This window comes from Neodiprion pinetum, chromosome 6 (genome assembly GCF_021155775.2).
Source record: "Neodiprion pinetum isolate iyNeoPine1 chromosome 6, iyNeoPine1.2, whole genome shotgun sequence".
Classification (NCBI taxonomy): Eukaryota; Metazoa; Arthropoda; class Insecta; order Hymenoptera; family Diprionidae; genus Neodiprion; species Neodiprion pinetum.
This window is the reverse complement of record NC_060237.1, coordinates 22993181-23010303: the sequence shown is the minus strand read 5'-3', so window position 1 is coordinate 23010303 and position 17123 is coordinate 22993181. Positions and strand designations below refer to the sequence as shown.

General features: G+C 41.2%; 2 protein-coding genes across 6 annotated transcripts in view; both read right to left on the bottom strand.

Moving 5' to 3' along the window:
• The window catches only part of LOC124222403 (arrestin domain-containing protein 17), a 122769-nt gene that overhangs the window by 39054 nt on the left and 66592 nt on the right, over positions 1–17123 (bottom strand). The window lies entirely within an intron of this gene.
• On the bottom strand, positions 4694–10853 carry LOC124222410 (uncharacterized). 3 transcript variants are annotated; one of them, XR_006884005.2, is made up of 4 exons: positions 10536–10853; positions 8683–9045; positions 6252–6501; positions 4694–5061 (listed from the first exon to the last, which is right to left on the bottom strand). XR_006884005.2 is itself a non-coding variant. In XM_046633331.2 (4 exons), the coding sequence occupies exons 2-4, from the start codon at positions 6775–6777 to the stop codon at positions 4810–4812; spliced, it is 597 nt and encodes a 198-aa protein (XP_046489287.1). In that variant the 5' UTR covers positions 6778–7088; positions 7341–7553; the 3' UTR covers positions 4694–4809. The 3 variants fall into 3 exon arrangements, 2 of the variants coding, with proteins under 2 accessions (XP_046489287.1, XP_046489286.1); XM_046633331.2 differs by lacking the exons at positions 8683–9045; positions 10536–10853 and adding exons at positions 6593–7088; positions 7341–7553 and having other exon boundaries at positions 6342–6501; XM_046633330.2 differs by lacking the exons at positions 8683–9045; positions 10536–10853 and adding an exon at positions 6593–7078.

Below are 17123 nucleotides of genomic sequence, written 5' to 3'. Positions count from 1 at the left end.
GGACGTACGTAGATACAAACACACGCTCACAATCTTTGTATACTCCGCTGCTCGAAGTTCAGTTTCCAACTAGGACCGGTAATGGAAGCACGTTGCGAAATACTTTTATCCAAAAGGAATTCGGCTTGTCGCAAAGTGCATACCGTGGTATCTTGATTATCTAGTATTACAGTGAAACCCTGGCTAAGCTAGTTCAGCGTGCTTGTGATCATAGCGACGGTTTTGTGGCTGTGTCTCGCACCTTGAGGATAATCGATGATGGTGGCTGAAGGATCCTGATCATATACCTGGTGTTGAAGGTAATTAACTGACACAGACGACAAGTTTTTAATGACTTTATTCAAACTTGAGTGGTTTGTCTATTTTAAAGTAGAAAAAAGTTACCGACAATGGTTTTTCCGCACTTCGGGAACTATAATTTTGTACACGCTGTAAGCACTCTCTGCACTGTTTACGATGCTCTTTAAACTTTGAAGTGAAAAACCTTTTACTTCTACCGAATTCCTTTTCCGCGGACTTTCAAAAGCTCACAATGCGGTCGATGTCTTCTTATTTTGCTCTTCAGGACTTGACTATTGGTCTCTCCACTGTCCTTTCACGAGTCTGAAGTTCAGCTAAGAAAGCATTGAATGTTTCGACGTATTTTCTCGCAAAAGTGACGCACACACGTTTAGTTTAACAGAGATATGAACGAACGAATGAATGAATTAAGTCGCTCACACAGCCGACATAATGGCTGGAAGCTTGCCGCTTCATTAACTTCCGAATGAAACGAACGTGCGATATTAGCTGCCTGCAGTCGTAACCTTGTCCGAGCCATTTCGACAGAGGGTTTAATTGGCAATTTTGGTGCTGTGATTGGGTTCGTCATCTTGGCTACCTATAACGAGTTGCTATACCGGGGTTGTGTCGCGATTATTTCTGTCATCTGTGTTCTTCTCATTTGAGGGTTTTTCGGTTTATAATTGGTGTTCTGACGTAACACGATCAGGATATCGAACAAACTTTCTTCATTACCATCATTGGCTCGCTCTTAAGCGTTCGCACCGCGTATCGATCATAATCGAAACCCTGTGATGGAGGGACGGTGCCGTGTTTGAGAGAATCGTACTTGGCGTTGGTGGATCCTTTGACGCAAGGTGCGAGCTATGCGGAGATTGCACCTGGTGACATCGGAGATTGGAAATCAATTTCTGAAATTTGTCCGAAGTTGAGTTTGAAATTACCGAGTAATGCGATGCAGGGTTATTTACGATAACCGGACGAAGATTTATTGCTCGATATGATAGTAGTAGCCAGGAAATCATGGACTCTCAATGCATACGAATGAAGAAGTATTCTTCACCGTAAGCTATACTGGCGGCAAACAAACTTGGAAGTACCGATGGCGCAAAGACATTTCATTTTTTATTATAGCTTGAGATAAAAGGTCTGCGGATGTGTTTTCACGAGGAGGGAAAAAATCTCTTTTCTTTTTCAATGAAAAATAATAAATAAATTTGAAAAATAGTGTTATCGCTTCGAAAGATAGCAATCGCCGTACCCTGAGGGTGACTTGTCGACTTCGCCTTTGAATTTATTTCGATCGGAAAAGCGTACGGGACTCTTACTTCCCATACACGTGAATCACGATCCGAAATTTCCTCCTTACAATCTGATTTTCCGAATCGATTTTACATTAGTAGGAAATTTTTCCGATTCCTTTTCTCTGGGTTGAATTTTCTTTTTTTTCCCCTTTCGTTTCAGTCCTCGTTTATCAGAAATTTACGCATATATCAACGCAAAGTCGTGTCAGGAAGCCAGCTTGCACTGATTCCCGTACAAATTGCTTCGGTCGTTAGGTTAAGTTCTTAAGACGTGTTTGTACGTTTATATCCGGGAGCAAGAGGTTTTCGCCTAACTCTCGCCTCGGCCTCTTGCGGGTCTTAAGCTACAGCGATAAAACGTAACTTCTGTACGTCTGAACGTACATACATACATACATACAAACATCCATTCGTTGGAGGGTGGAAGAGAGGGCTGAAGTGCCAGAGATGGAGAAGGAGGACGATCCGTACGTGTAGGCGTGCATCGTGTATTAAATACACTAAGTCAGAACCGGGGTCGTGTGTTTCTTCAATTAAATTTTGATTAAAGACATTGTAGTGCTTACAACAGGGTGAAAGACGGAGAATCAACTACCAGCTGATAATCATCAAGCCCTTTGACGCGACGAGGGTGGGAAGTCTACGCGTTGAGTGGTTGACTTACCTGTTATTATTCTACGCCACGTCAGGGACTCGCTGTTCAGATATATTATGTAACTTGAACACGTTCTGTAATTTTGTGTAACCCTGAAAGACGGCTTCGTATACTGATTGTAACGTGCAAAATTCACACCTCGAAAACCGCGACGTACCGAGTCTCGTCTCTCAACAAACGTGGAAGTAAGATTTAGGACGTCACGTTGGTAGAATTTTCGATACACGGTTACTTTCCTGCGAAATGAAATGATATTGCGATTGCCGCATCATTGTGTTTCCGAGTTGCACGACACGCGTTGCCGGTAACGCGAAGAGGTTTATCTTATTCCGAGGAGTCGCGACAAACTTGCAGGATTATAATAAAAATATGCCGCATTCGGAGCTTGAACCGCCATGTTTGGACAGAATGCTATATTTCATACTCCCCTTAAGAGAAGTAACTTTTTCCTCCGTTTCGATGAATATTTTGAGTCAGCCGCAATCTATTCTTTATAAATCACGGCGAACCGCGAGAACGAAAATCGATCTCATATCTGCCTCGCCGTTTAGAAAAGCATGATATTCGCGATTCGAGAATGTCATCCAGGCACTGAAAAGCTCCGTGAAATATCTGAGAAAATTCCTGCGCAACGCTGCTCTTCGCTGTAATAAATAAATGCCTGATATTTCGCGACCTTGTCTGCAAACGAATCAAAGCTCGGAACGTCTGTCCGCCATGTCTTCGAGAAGAAAGGTTTGAGAGTGGCATTTTCCGTTCGCTAAGGTGCCGTGGATTTTAGAACATTAGGATCCTTTTAACTCGGTGACCATGCAGTGGAGGGGGTGAATTTTGTTGCTGCTTTACTCGCCTGACGGGCCAGTAAGGCAGGCAGGCAGGCAGGCGTGATTGAATGTGAATAAAATAGCGTGCAGCTGCGGACATACTGGCTTTATTTCGCAGCCCGTTTGCTCCTATTTTGCTCCCCGTCTAGCAGTGCCATGCGGAAACGGAAGTCGGCACAAAGGCATACTCTTCCTCCCGATTCCCGCCGCCAGCCATGCTCGGTGTGGCAGCCGAGTATGTCGAGAGGAAACCCCGTGTTGTGCTTTTCTACCATGGCATCGACTAACCTGATTACTGTTGTTACGTATCTGGACGTGTTTATACGTCGCGGATGGCAGGTTGCAGTTTCGCCCGGACTCTCTCGAAAACTGTTTCCGGCTTGGACGTTTTATTTCAGCACCTGTATGCCAGAGAAAACTTTTCGACAGCGCCGCGGCGCTCGATTGTTCTTCGATCAACGGATCGAGCTTTCGAGGTGCATTCAACGTTGGGTAAATTCTGCCATGACATAATAATGTAGCGTGATTCGTTCCTCGGGTTCTGTTGATTAGAAAATAGAAATCAGTTTACGCGTGCTTGAATCCATCGGTATTTCAAATCGCTGGAAAATTTCGCGAGTAACAAGGCGGCAAATGAGAAAGAAAGTGAGGGGGCGAATAGAAGAAACGAAAGAAAATAAAATAAAATAAAACGAAAGCCAACGTGCCTGGTCTTTTGTCAGCAATCTCATCCACTCGTTCTTTCATCTACGTTCAAGTCCACTTTCCTTCACTTTTCACTACCGTCCGACTTTGGTTTCTTATCCCGCGCTCCTTCGCGTTGGCTCTCATTTTGCCTGATGGCAATGGATTTTCACTCCTTTGAAATCGACTTCTCGCTGATTTGTTCCGACCGGATATAGAACAGCCAAAATCCACAGCATGGTTTTTTTAGTCGGAAATTTTTTAGAGAGGTAAAAAAGTTGCACATTCGTTTTTGATAACGCGTTTTAGTTAGCGATGTATATTCATAGGCACTTCGCATCGAAGGGTCAGCCAGTGACAAATGGAATTGTTTGTCTCGCCTTTTGCGTCCCCTGCTCAAAGCCTAGCCTAAAATTTTTGTGCCCGCGGAATGTAACGACGCGGAACTTTTGCCAAGAGTTCAGAAACGGGAACAGAATCGCCGATTTTATCATTTTTCGCGGAAATTTTTTGGCAAACTTCGTCTTCTTTTTTATCGTTACTAAAGTTTTTTGTGGGTTATTTTCTCGGTATATGTTAATATAACGAACGGAAGGGGATTTTTCTATGGGAATGGTCATTATAATTTTCTTTAATTTGTTCGATTCAATAGAGAGCCAATGTACCGTATAAGCAGATTTTTTACTGCGGTTGTGACGTTTACCTTTCAGCTCCATAATGCGAAAGCGTCACCGCGATGTAAGTTTACAATTCTCACATTTTCTCGACGCTAGAATATACATGCAGGCGATATAGACGAGTTTTCAATTTCCTTTTTTTCCCGGCTTGTTCATGCGATTCGCCTGTTTAACATTCCTTAGCTTTACCTGCGCGGCATTTTTCTTCCTCAAATATTGCCAACGATAGACGTCAAGGGGAGGGAGTTATTTCAATAAATAAACATCTGAAGTGGAGTCTTATTATGGTATACATTTTATACAGAAAAGCTCAGCCGTGATATCCAGCATCGGTTAGGAATGATTTTTCCTTTCTTACTTATGACACAGAGCTTGATGAAAGGCTAAAAATCTAACTGTGGAAACTCCATCGTCTGAACAATTTCTTCGACAAATTTTAAAAGTATGGGCTCCCATTGGTAAGCCGTTGGAAGAAGTAAATTCACCACTTGTGGCTGCATCGCACTTTGCATGGCAAACCTTCTTCGTATTAACCTCATTATCAGGTCATCCGGAACTATATCCCATTCGATATTACTTAACAACAAAAATGACACGGTTGAAGTAATATTATTCTCATTGTGTGGTTTTGAGATCTGAAAAAAACATGAAAAGAAAATCGTTAAAATTTTGAGAAACATTGCAGTAGCTAAACCTCTATACAGGAAATAATCCACCAATAAAGTATATTGCTCAACGTAGAAAATCCTGGGATTGGTGACAATTTTAGAGGTGTCTCTGCAGTTTTGTTTTTGTCAATTTTAATTTATATTTTATCAGCCTAACAGTGATGAGAATACGATGCGAATGCGGATTCATTAGCTCGATAAATTTGAGGATGTACGGGGCGTATATATTCAGGTCAAAAATATATCGGATCAAAAACAAAACAGAACGCAAGTTAAACAGGGCAATTAAAGCTGATGAAGTTGAATCTGATTCAAAGAAGTTTCTGTGATCCTGATTAAAACATTTCAATACCTACTGAATTACAATTATAAACAACTTGTTATTAACACCATCAGAGTAATCGCATTATTTCATTATTTTTTCAATGAAGAATCCGTATAATTCGTTTGATTCTATTGGGAAACAGCTCATTTTATTCGTTAATGAATTCCCTACAAATTGTCTGAGACAGATTTTTTTTTTTGTAACTAGTCAGTTCACAAGAAAAAATCCGATATATGTATAATCGTAATAATTTATAGATGGTAAACTTGTGATTCAATATGAAATACGTTATCGTTAATTATAATTTGACTCGGATGTTCTGCGGAGAATTGAATTACGAATAAAATTAGCTTTTGCTCTTTAAAGTCAGTAACGCAATATAAATTTTCCGGTGAAAAATAGTAGAATAATGAGATTTCTATGATGCAGTTAAAATAATGAGGCGTTTACAATTGAATTTCAGTGTTTCAACATTTTCTCCTCCATCAGGGAAATTTTTATAGTTGAATGTAACTTGAATAGTTTCAGTGATACCATTTAAAGCTCTGCTTCATCACGTATTCGTTTTCATACAACTGTACACTTTAAACGAATGGCTGTATCAGCGGAAACAATAGGGTAGGAATTTCACAGTGCTGAATCGATGCGTCCTTGTCACGAGCTACAATGTTCAATAAAAAATTAAATCTCGCTTCGTAAAACTGCTCATCAATTGTCGCTAGGGAAAAAACTTGTAAAAAAAAGAAAAATTAAAAATTATATATCGATCATTCATTGAGCTCGTGACGTCTAACACAGGGGATTTTGTAGTGTAAATAATCAAGCCACCCACTGTCAGCTGGAACGCGAAAGTTTCGGGCTTCGCGACGATAGTCCCGATTTTCATCCCTTGGGAAAGATCTGCACGCAAATCCAGGTATACCGTAATGTTTTCGAATAATATGCGTCCGTTCACTGTGCCTGAAGTTGTCCCCGTTGTGGAGGTAAAGTGTTGAGGGCTGCCGTAAACCAAGTTGACATCTTGTACGAACCCATCCTCGAATGATACCGGGCCAATCAGTTCAACACCAAGGTCTGTCACACTGTCGATAAAATTACAGAGATTAGACGCATCGCCGTAACTTCTTTTTGCCATCCAGTGTTCTATTCAAATTCAACTTAGGAGTCACCCACTTGTAATTCACCGTAGAGTCGAGGACGGGGAGATTCGATAATCCATGATTCCTAATCTTCACCCAAAGCGCGTCGATCACTGCCGTGGTGTAGGCGGTTGGATCGGTTAGAATTGGCGCGAACTGTCCGTGAACAGTTTGCGCCATGAGAACGAATAAGAGCGCGAATTTTCTGATAGCCCGCATTGCTAACGAGTATTCAAGACTGACGCGTCACAAACTGGTCGGAATGAGAGCTTGAAAATTTACCTTGCAGCTCTGGTGAATGTCTCGTCTGTTACTATCGAAGATTACAGTGTCATCAATTTTTATTTTATCGATGTGATATAGAACCGTCTACTGCACCGTCCAGCCTTCTTTGTTCCTAATTATCATTCTCGCAATGTGATCATTGGCATAGATTTGCTTTTTGGCGAGCGATCTTGCAGTTGCAATCGTAAAATTGTACACCTACTTTCGTAATGCGACCTCCAAGCATTGTCTGCGACTTTCAGCCACTGTGAAATTCTTTAGAAATTACTTGATGTTTGTGTTGTGAACAAGGGTGGAAGATGTTTATTTTCGAGATATTAAAGTCAAATGTTTGCTCGAATTCGCTTTGCTCCGAACCGAAAGTAACAGTGACAAACTTTTATATTTGTTCGTAATTTATTCGCTAGTAGAATATTTGTTATCAGGAATAGCGTTGCGTTTGTTTCATATTTACGGGAGCAGAGTTTTAGCATATTCTAAACATAAATTACGCTCACCGGGGTTAGTCAACTGGCCAATAAAATACTGCGAAAAGTTTATCTTTAGCCTTCAGACTGGATTCCGAACTGTACCTACTGGATCCTGGAAGCTGAGGATCGATGAGACGCTTGCATACGTCTCCGTGCACCACGTATCTATGGAGCTGCACGTTTGTTAGTTCAATTCGCGTGTAGGAGTCGAGAGTAATACTCGTCAGTTATTCGATATTTTCAGATACATACATTCCACAGTTTGCGAGATCATAAAAACAAAGGATGAAATATATTTCCCAGGTGAATTTACGCTGCCCGAGTTCACCGGGTTCGCTATACCGAGTCCCATTTATCCGAGGATGAGAAACAGGGCTCAAGGATGATCTATTCAGTGAACTGCGAGTTGTACGTATATTATATATACACGATAGATATACATTTTTCAAATCGGAATCTTATCTCTTCGGACTTTGAATAATCTGTAAATTAATTCGTACCTCGGGAACGCTAATCTGCGGAGGTTTAAGTCTGGTGAATTATCACGAGCAAGCCAAGTGGTAACCACGGCGCATATATAATTCTTTTCTCATTGCTTCACGGCTTGATCTCACCGACACGCGGTCTTATCGTTTATCTCGATGATCGTCCTCCCGACTGTCGTCGGAGATAAGAATAAAGAGCGAGTTGAGTTTTTCCTGCAAAGTTTGCGACTCGACGTTTGTTTTGCACAATCACGTACCTCCGAAATCTCCTGATCCTGGCTCTCAGCTGCGGCGCAAAAATCAGCCAATCAGAATAAAAAGAGTTCCTTTATACCGGCAGGTCCCACCCTGGAGAAAATATTGAATTCGGTCCTGAATAGCTTTGAGTTTGGAACCTTGCAATGAACGAGGACTTTGCTCTCTTTATCCGCTTTATCCCATGCTAAATAGGATCTGTCAAAACAGGGGGAAATTGATTTCCGTTCCGCGAAGAGGTGCCGGTTGGATGAAATTCGGGGCTAGGCGAGTTTCGTGCATGGTGAAAAAAAATCAAGATCTCGAGGTTTTCCTTTGCGGAGGTAAATGACAGGAATATTAGATCTTGGGGTTGATGTTCGGGATGAGAAGGTGGAACGACCGACGGACCGCCGGGCACCGGACGGGTGAAAGATAAGGTTTTATGATTCTTGAAGATTACCGAGGTGAGAGCCGACCGGGACAACTAAAAGGGGGAAAAATATGCTGCGCCAAGAGGGTTGAACCGGTATATAAGGTGGGTGCTGCTGTATAGACTGACGGGTCGTCGGAATAACGGCTCGCGGAGATAACGCGGATCTTTGAACTTTTGAATTCACGTCACACGTGTTGCGGGCTTATTTGCTTACTTGACGTTATATTTCCGTCGGAGTTTCGCCGTCGTCCCGTAATGTTTCCCACTCCTTTTCCTCCTCTTTCCATTTACCGCAACGTTTCGTTCAATTTCATCCGACGCCGGTTCCTCCCCCTCCTTTCGCCTGCAGACTCGCTTCCTACCCTTGTGCGGACCGGACAATCCGGAGATGATTGCTGTCGGTACTTTTCTCCCCTGACTCGATACTTTCTCATAACTTTTGTGGCGTGTCCTTAAGTGGCAAGTGCCGGGTAGAGCTTAGGTACAACAAAGAAGCTCAAACTTTTTGCCTGAGATTGCTTTTTTACTCCAGAAAAACGTTACATGGCATATCGAGTCAAGACTTTAGGTTCGGTTCCTGGGAAAGAATAACTCGATGAGATTAAAAATAAAATATCGTAAATATATATACACACACACACATATATATGGGCTATTCCGCGTCAACCGGATCAGTCATCTCTCAGATATTTTTTTAATTTGGCATGTGGATTGTGTGGGACGAGTTAGATTTTTGTGCCAAAGCGCGAATCTCATAATGCAAAATTCGATTTTTTATTAACAATAACAAATTAGACTCCCATTTTTTTCAAAAATTCATAACTTCGGCAAAAAATTAGATACAATATATTTTTTTTTTTCAAATTACGCGGAAAGCTCCATAGAATTTAAAAAAAAATACGAAATGGTAAAAACAAGTTGTTATCAATTGTTTATTTAACAATTAATTTTTCAAAGATTTTCAAAACAGTGACTGACACGATCAAAAAATTTTTTTAAAATTCTGACATGTTCCTTGAACTGTACTACAACCTGTGAATTAATTCCAGAGGGGTGTTTTTCTTCGTTTTCGAGTAAAAAATCATTAAAGGTGTCGATGCGCATGAAATTGCGGCCCGCCGAGTCTCTACGTAATGGCGGGCGGCCGGTTGCCGTCCACCGCTACACCGCGGTGGCGTCGCAGCGTTATTTTAGAGTCATTTTCACGATGTAGGACATGATTGAAGAACCTGAAAAAAATACTGTACCTTCACAAGGCCTGCTCAAAGCGATAAGTGAAGTTTCAAGAATGTGTTTTTATTTTAAAATAAGTAGCAAGTTATGTAATTATTATCATTTATGTGCACTCTCATGGTGTGTAACCGTTATTTTGAATCTCTGTAATAAAAAAACGGTGAAAAACACATTCCTGAAACTTCACTTATCGCTTTGAGCAGGCCTTGTGAAGGTACAGTATTTTTTTCAGATTCTTCAATCATGTCCTACATCGTGAAAATGACTCTAAAATAACGCTGCGACGCCACCGCGGTGTAGCGGTGGACGGCAACCGGCCGCCCGCCATTACGTAGAGACTCGGCGGGCCGCAATTTCATGCGCATCGACACCTTTAATGATTTTTTACTCGAAAACGAAGAAAAACACCCCTCTGGAATTAATTCACAGGTTGTAGTACAGTTCAAGGAACATGTCAGAATTTTAAAAAAATTTTTTGATCGTGTCAGTCACTGTTTTGAAAATCTTTGAAAAATTAATTGTTAAATAAACAATTGATAACAACTTGTTTTTACCATTTCGTATTTTTTTTTAAATTCTATGGAGCTTTCCGCGTAATTTGAAAAAAAAAAATATATTGTATCTAATTTTTTGCCGAAGTTATGAATTTTTGAAAAAAATGGGAGTCTAATTTGTTATTGTTAATAAAAAATCGAATTTTGCATTATGAGATTCGCGCTTTGGCACAAAAATCTAACTCGTCCCACACAATCCACATGCCAAATTAAAAAAATATCTGAGAGATGACTGATCCGGTTGACGCGGAATAGCCCATATATATATATAAACGTATACTTTATTTCCAGCGGAGTTAGCCGGGGTCGTAAATTCGGCAAAAACTCTCGTGTTATGGAATGAGAGTGGCTCTGAGAAAGTGACGTCCTTCTTTCTCTCTTATGGGTTGCAGAAAAACACTCGGGAACGAGGCGAGAAACTTTCAAACCAAGTTCCCGTTTGATTCTCATTCTAAAATATCTCTCTCTCAGCCTTTTAGTGTAGAAATAACAAGAGGAATTCTCCCGCTTATTGTGAATGATGCCGGAAACTTTCTGCTATATTGAGCGTAAAATTACAAATGTTTCAACTGCTTTCCGCCTGCGCGCGGCATATAAACACCAAAGAATCAAAAACACACCGTGCACTCCATAAATATGGTATACCATACCTACAGGTCGAGTTGCAGCGCACCGAGTAATGATAACTTCAGTCTTTTAGAAATTCGTTTCATTCCCGTGGAATGCCACACGAGTTACAATATATTTCCACGTACATATAATATAAATCCATCTGGAACGATTCACGCGGAATTGCGTACACGGCGAAGTATTCTTTCTTTTTTTTTTTTTTGATTATTTTTACTCTTTTTTTTCGTAAGGTTATTCATTTTTAACAGAAAAGTTCCACCAGTCAGCGACTGCTCAGGGAAGATTTCGCTGAAATCTAGAAAGTTTCAAGCTGCGAATTCGCTTCAACACTTCGTTTTATACTTTTATTGACGTTGAGCGTTACCTATACCTTATATATACACTCGCACTATTCCACATGCGCAGGGTTGACTTCTAAATTTGTTTTATATATTTTTCTTCGACGTTCCCGTCTGAATAACGGATTGTCTGAATTTTTCCAATTTATAGAATAAAAGATCGAGTCGAGGAAAACTTTTCGTCAGACATCCACCCACCTAATCCTGGGTCTAAACCGCATTCCGCACACTTTTTATACCCATCGAAAATTTCCTACAGTAGGCGTACCGCGGGCTGAAACTCTAAACACAATTTACTCTGCACCATTGAAAACATGATGTTCAAGCCCAGACTCTCCTGCCGTCTAATAACTGGCCATATAACTTCAGTTCGTATAACCTGTGCAGCCTGCACTTCCACGCTACATTATCTCCAGGTTATTTCTACGTGATGTGAAAGCATATCGTACATAAAGAATGACAGAATGCTCGTATAAAGAGTGAATATTAGCTGTGCTTAAAATGCGTCTCCGGCAAGGCGGTAGCTTCAGCCTCCGGTTCGAGGTTCGATATTTTCTCGGGCCTTTATATTTCATCGCTTGCCAAGTCAATCCTTGTAGATATAAAGTATTTTGCATAATTTATCGGATTTGCATAATTGAGTTGTTGTTGTTGTTGATTTTTTCACAATGCTCTTCCTACTCCTCGTTTTCTTTCCCGTTTTTTCTTTTCATTCTCACTTAAAAAAAATTTTGCTACGCAGAGAGGTGGAGTCACCAGTTTAAAACAGAAACGTCACCTCCAGACTAACGAACTCGAATTATTCAGTGTCGTAATGGACGAGGAGTTCCCAACTTGGCTGAGACAAAAATGCATTGGCTGATCGAATTACCTCCGACTTTGCATGCTTACAGCTTGTAGGAGTTCTCTTTGCGTATACAAAAGTTTCCAATAAAATTTTCTCGAATTTTCGTGTAGCTTGCGCAGTTTTCGTCCAAATACAAGTGCCGAACATTTCGCGCTTAATTTGACGGTGTAACTCCGTATAATTTCCTCGATAGCTGCAGCGATTCGCGCTTCCTTTTCCATCGCGCTTCTTACTTCTTGGCAATTCTCCTCGGTACAACAGAGGAATCGAGGAATCGTAGTCACCAGGTTGGGTTGGATTAGGCTTAATAACTATGCCCGTTTCTCCCAACTCCTGCTGCAGTGTTGAAACAATTCCGTGTTAATTTCTTCGTACACTTTGGTACGCGAAATGTTCCTGCATTAATAGGCATCTGGCAGCCTCGTGGTAATTATACGAATTTAACGCGGGAGAAAAGTCTTATGAATTTACCCGAGTACCTACCGGCTGCGGCGACGTTCTTTTTATTCATGTTTTCCCTATATTAAAATCCCCCCACGTTTCATCCTGCACGGGATGCAAAAGCAGCCTTTTTACACTGCGTTTCCCAGATTTCCCCGTATTCTTGCTTTACGTTTTCTTATTTCTTTTCCAACTTTTCATACCTCAACATCTTTTCTCGATCCTCAACGACGTTATGGAGCATCACGTTCGCGGAACGTGAACACACGCTTTCGTCTCCGAATAAACCGCGACGCGGATGTATTGACGTATATGCTAAGGACGTGGTTGTATAAAAAGGGCCAGAACCGTCGGGGCATACCGGGAAATATTCAAGATTGATAACGAGCACTGTGTCCGTTATACGCGCGGGCGATAACCTTCGGGAAATGCTCGCATCCTCCTGTCGAGGGTAGAATGAAATATCATTTTCGTTCGCGGTAGAGTTTACATATGCATGTATCGTACGGTTTAACCCTTACGCTGTACACCGGCGTTAAAATGACGCCAACGCATCTTCGCCGTAAATTCCATACGAAAAACATCCAAAATCATCTGATTTGATCCAAGATAAATAATGAATTATCGTGAAAATCGTTGGTACTTTCTTTTTACAGAAATTCAACTTCTACTTGCACAAATAAATATATTTTTTCATCGCACAATATTTCTGTATGCTATTTTCTTAAATATCCGCATCTCAAGTATTACCCAGTCAATTTTCAGCTGAAAATATTCAAAATTCGGTGAGTTATGATTATTTGAGTAGAATGATCCATTTTCCGATATATTGTTGCTGGATGAATTTTTATTTTTGTCATATTCAAGATTTCACTTTGCCAAAGATAACTAATTTGCCTTGAGATATAACAGTTAAGTTATCAAGTTATTTATATCGATATCTGCGTTTCTACGCAATGATTTTTGATGTGGAGTCTCCAGTGACCCCAACGTTATGGCGGCGTGCGTGAAAATCGAAAAAAAATTGGAACTTGAATTTGGGGATGCCTCTTATAAAATTGACCGCAAAAATACCGAGTCTTACGCGTACCTGCATACCTGCACGTATAACTCGACCACGCGCGGCTCAACCTATCTCCAACTTCGTATTTCACTGACCCGGTTCCGCCAAAGTAAACCCGATGGGATTATGCTAATCTCCAACCCTGTACTCCTCCCCTACCCGACTTGAACTCAGGATCGCAAAACTACGCCAATTCTCGTGCCTCGCCTTCTCAGCTATTTACCAACCGCGAAAAGTCTGCAGAGTCGCTAAATCGCGAAAACCCGGTATTACGCTAACTTATTTGTACTTCCATAATGCATTACACCACACTCTGAGCTGGTTGTATATACGGCTTCGGATGGCATTTATATCCGAGTACATCCAGCTGGCGAGACCGAATTTAAACGGACGTTTTTGACACAGCCAGCAAAATTTTAGCTCTCTTTTACCAGCGAAAAGTGCTTCGATATTTATCTCGACGTTTGGAGGGGTTAAATTTTTAAATTACATGTAACAACTCGTGGGGTTACTACAGTTATCGCAGTTGTTATTGTTATCATCATTATCATCTGATTCGTTACTGTTCACGGTAGGCGTTATGTGTGGCGCGCGTTTTAAAAATAAAATATAGAATTGTACAAGGTATTACAGGTATGAAATAAGGCGACCGTTTGTCTCGGAAAACGCGTGCCGTCGAGGTTATCTCTGCAGTTGGTTCATTTCTCGCACGTATACGCGGATCCGCCGCGATGTGTCCGTTGCTGATAATCATTTTTCCTATACCTACGTGATACCTTTGTATAAAGGTGTAACGCCGCCTGTTGTAGAGACAAAAGGTTTTCGCCAGGATAAATAGGCCAGGTATATCTGTTATATTAATCATGAAAGTGGGCTTGTCCACTTCCGGGTTCGTCTGCAGATGTACAAAACGATATTGTGCGTACATATTTCAGGGAGTCGACCGTATTTTCAACTCTGACGAATTACTCTTTGCAGCCATCTGCAAATGGACATTCGCAATAAAGTGTAAAAGCTCTTTGTGCCCGGCACGGTTGTGGCTGTCAAATTTTTTGCGGTGATGGAAATAATTCGAAAATAAAAATTTTATTCACCGCGGGACGACGTAAGGCATGAATATTATCTCCGTTATGCCCACATCGTTTTTTTTCGTCTCCTGTCGTGCACGCGCCGGGCTTTTTTCAAACTCCACTCACTTTTCGGATCCCTGATGTTTTCGTACACGGTACGTGTATACTTCCAATCCAGTTTCGCTGCAGGGTGAAGAAAATTGTTCTTGGAAAACGTGGGGACTTGTTCCTGTTCGTTTTTTTTTTTTTTGTTTTTTGCAACAAATTTTGCGTAGGAACGATCGTTTTATCACTGCTTTTACTTCACATACTGTATTAATCATACAGTACAACTCGATCTGAATTTCATCATTATGGTTCACATCACGACCGTATATAACACATGCGGCGAGAATTGTGTAAAGTGAAAAACAGAATACTCGATCATGATTTTTACGTCGCCTCGTAATCTCCGCTTACAGTTTTCACCCGACTTCAGATTCCTGCAGTTATCGTACAATTTTCACTCGTTATTCGATGTTGAAATTTGCGGAGGTAATTAATCTTATCGACATAATATTTTTATCTCCGTTTCGAGATTTCCTTGGCTGATTGTGAGTTGTGTACGTATTACATTCGGAAAGCGGGGTTAAGTTTACCAATCGATCAAGACCGAGGTTATATCCCGGGCCGGACGGGTGAAAATATTAATGCCGGTGTGGTTATCAGATCCATTTGCATAATTGATGAAAGTGGGAAAACAGGGATCAACAACGGATCTCGGAGCCGCTTTCTATTACGCTTCGAAATCTTACCCTGCCGCGTCTCGACGTGCGGATTTTCCCTCGATATTATAAACCGCGTACGTTGAAGGGGCTCGTTGACAAGCGGGTCACCACGATGGTACAGGTACTCGGGATAAAAATTTATACGATCGATGTATAAAGCACGACAGGTGAGAATAGATAGCTTGCCTACGTCTCCCGAGGAGCACGGCCATAAATTACCGCTATGAAATTTCTTTGCTGCAATTTTACATCAACGAGGTAACGACACGGAGTTTAGAGTTATGTAATGATTTTAGCGCTCGTGTCCTTCGTTTTTCATGCTTTAACATGCAAGAGAGCTGTGTAATTAAATAATTAATTGAATCTGCGTTAGCCATAATATCCATATATATATATATATATGCTATCCCGTGAACGTCGATAAAACCGAAGCTTCGGCAAGGGAAATAGTTTCTCATACACTCTACAAGGTTGTATATGACGGGCACTTATACCGTTAAAATAGCTAATTATGTACCGCATCTGCGAGGGGTTAAAAATAATACACAGGCGAAATTGTCGAGTTCCTGTAGGGAAAAACGAGCAGAAACTGAAGAAAAGAATCGATCAAAATATGTGGCGAGGATCGCAGGGAAAGGTGGAACGTGCAGAGCCAGATGTCATCGTGGAAAACGTACTCGGATCACGTAGGCATGTTTTGTCCTCCCTACTTAAAATGCTACTTGTTACAGGTATATATCAGCCAGTGTTGCCGGCTACTTGAATTCTCAACATGCCCGGGTGTTTATAGATTTTTTTACGTAAAGAAAAATCTCACTTTCTTATGATGAAAATGTCGACCAATGTACCAGACTTTTGTAATATCTCTTTCACGGTGCTTAAAATTCACATCATAAAGTTCCTTCAGACAGACCAATATTTACAGACCTATAATGGGCAAAAGTTTTATTGTTAGTACGTATATCATGTCAATCACACCTGTTATTGAAATATAGAATTGTTTGTGTCGTAAATGCATGAAATTCAACTGTAAAATCAGTCAAGGTGTACGATATAAATAATTGTTCCGCTTTACCAGAGTTCAATTTTTACATCAATGAACGGATTGTATGTTTCCCGGACGGGGATCGGACCGACGGTCTGAAGCTCACTCCGTTATTGGAATCGAGTGACACGAGACTAGGTGGCATCATCACTGAACTCTATATCGGACGAGTATGTGTATATATACTTGCTCCATTAGACCAGTATCGACGTTGTCCAGGAATTGCCGGTCCGTGAGCGAGCCTAGGATATGCCGGTTCAGGCATATGTGAACCATTGGACAAGAGGAGACGCTCACACAGGGATAAGGTAGGCAGACAGTGAACCTGCGAACTCGTAGGTACGTCGGGCAATGTTAACCGAATAACAGGTATTGTCTTCGCCCTGGGTATTGTCCTCGTTATTAGTGTCGCAATTCTGGTCGTGTCGCGGGGATCGAGGTCGAATGAGACGATCATGGTGCTACGTTTTGACGACACCATAACGCGTCTCGACTACGGGATGACGAATCCAACTCGTGACCGACGACGTGGCTTCGCGCGATCCCCGCAATCGATAATACGACGAATATCCGATGCCTGGCCGTATAATCGGATTAAATCAATTGATGGATGCGGTCGGCTCAAAACCCTAAAGATATTCCACATGATAAATGTTACACAATAAAT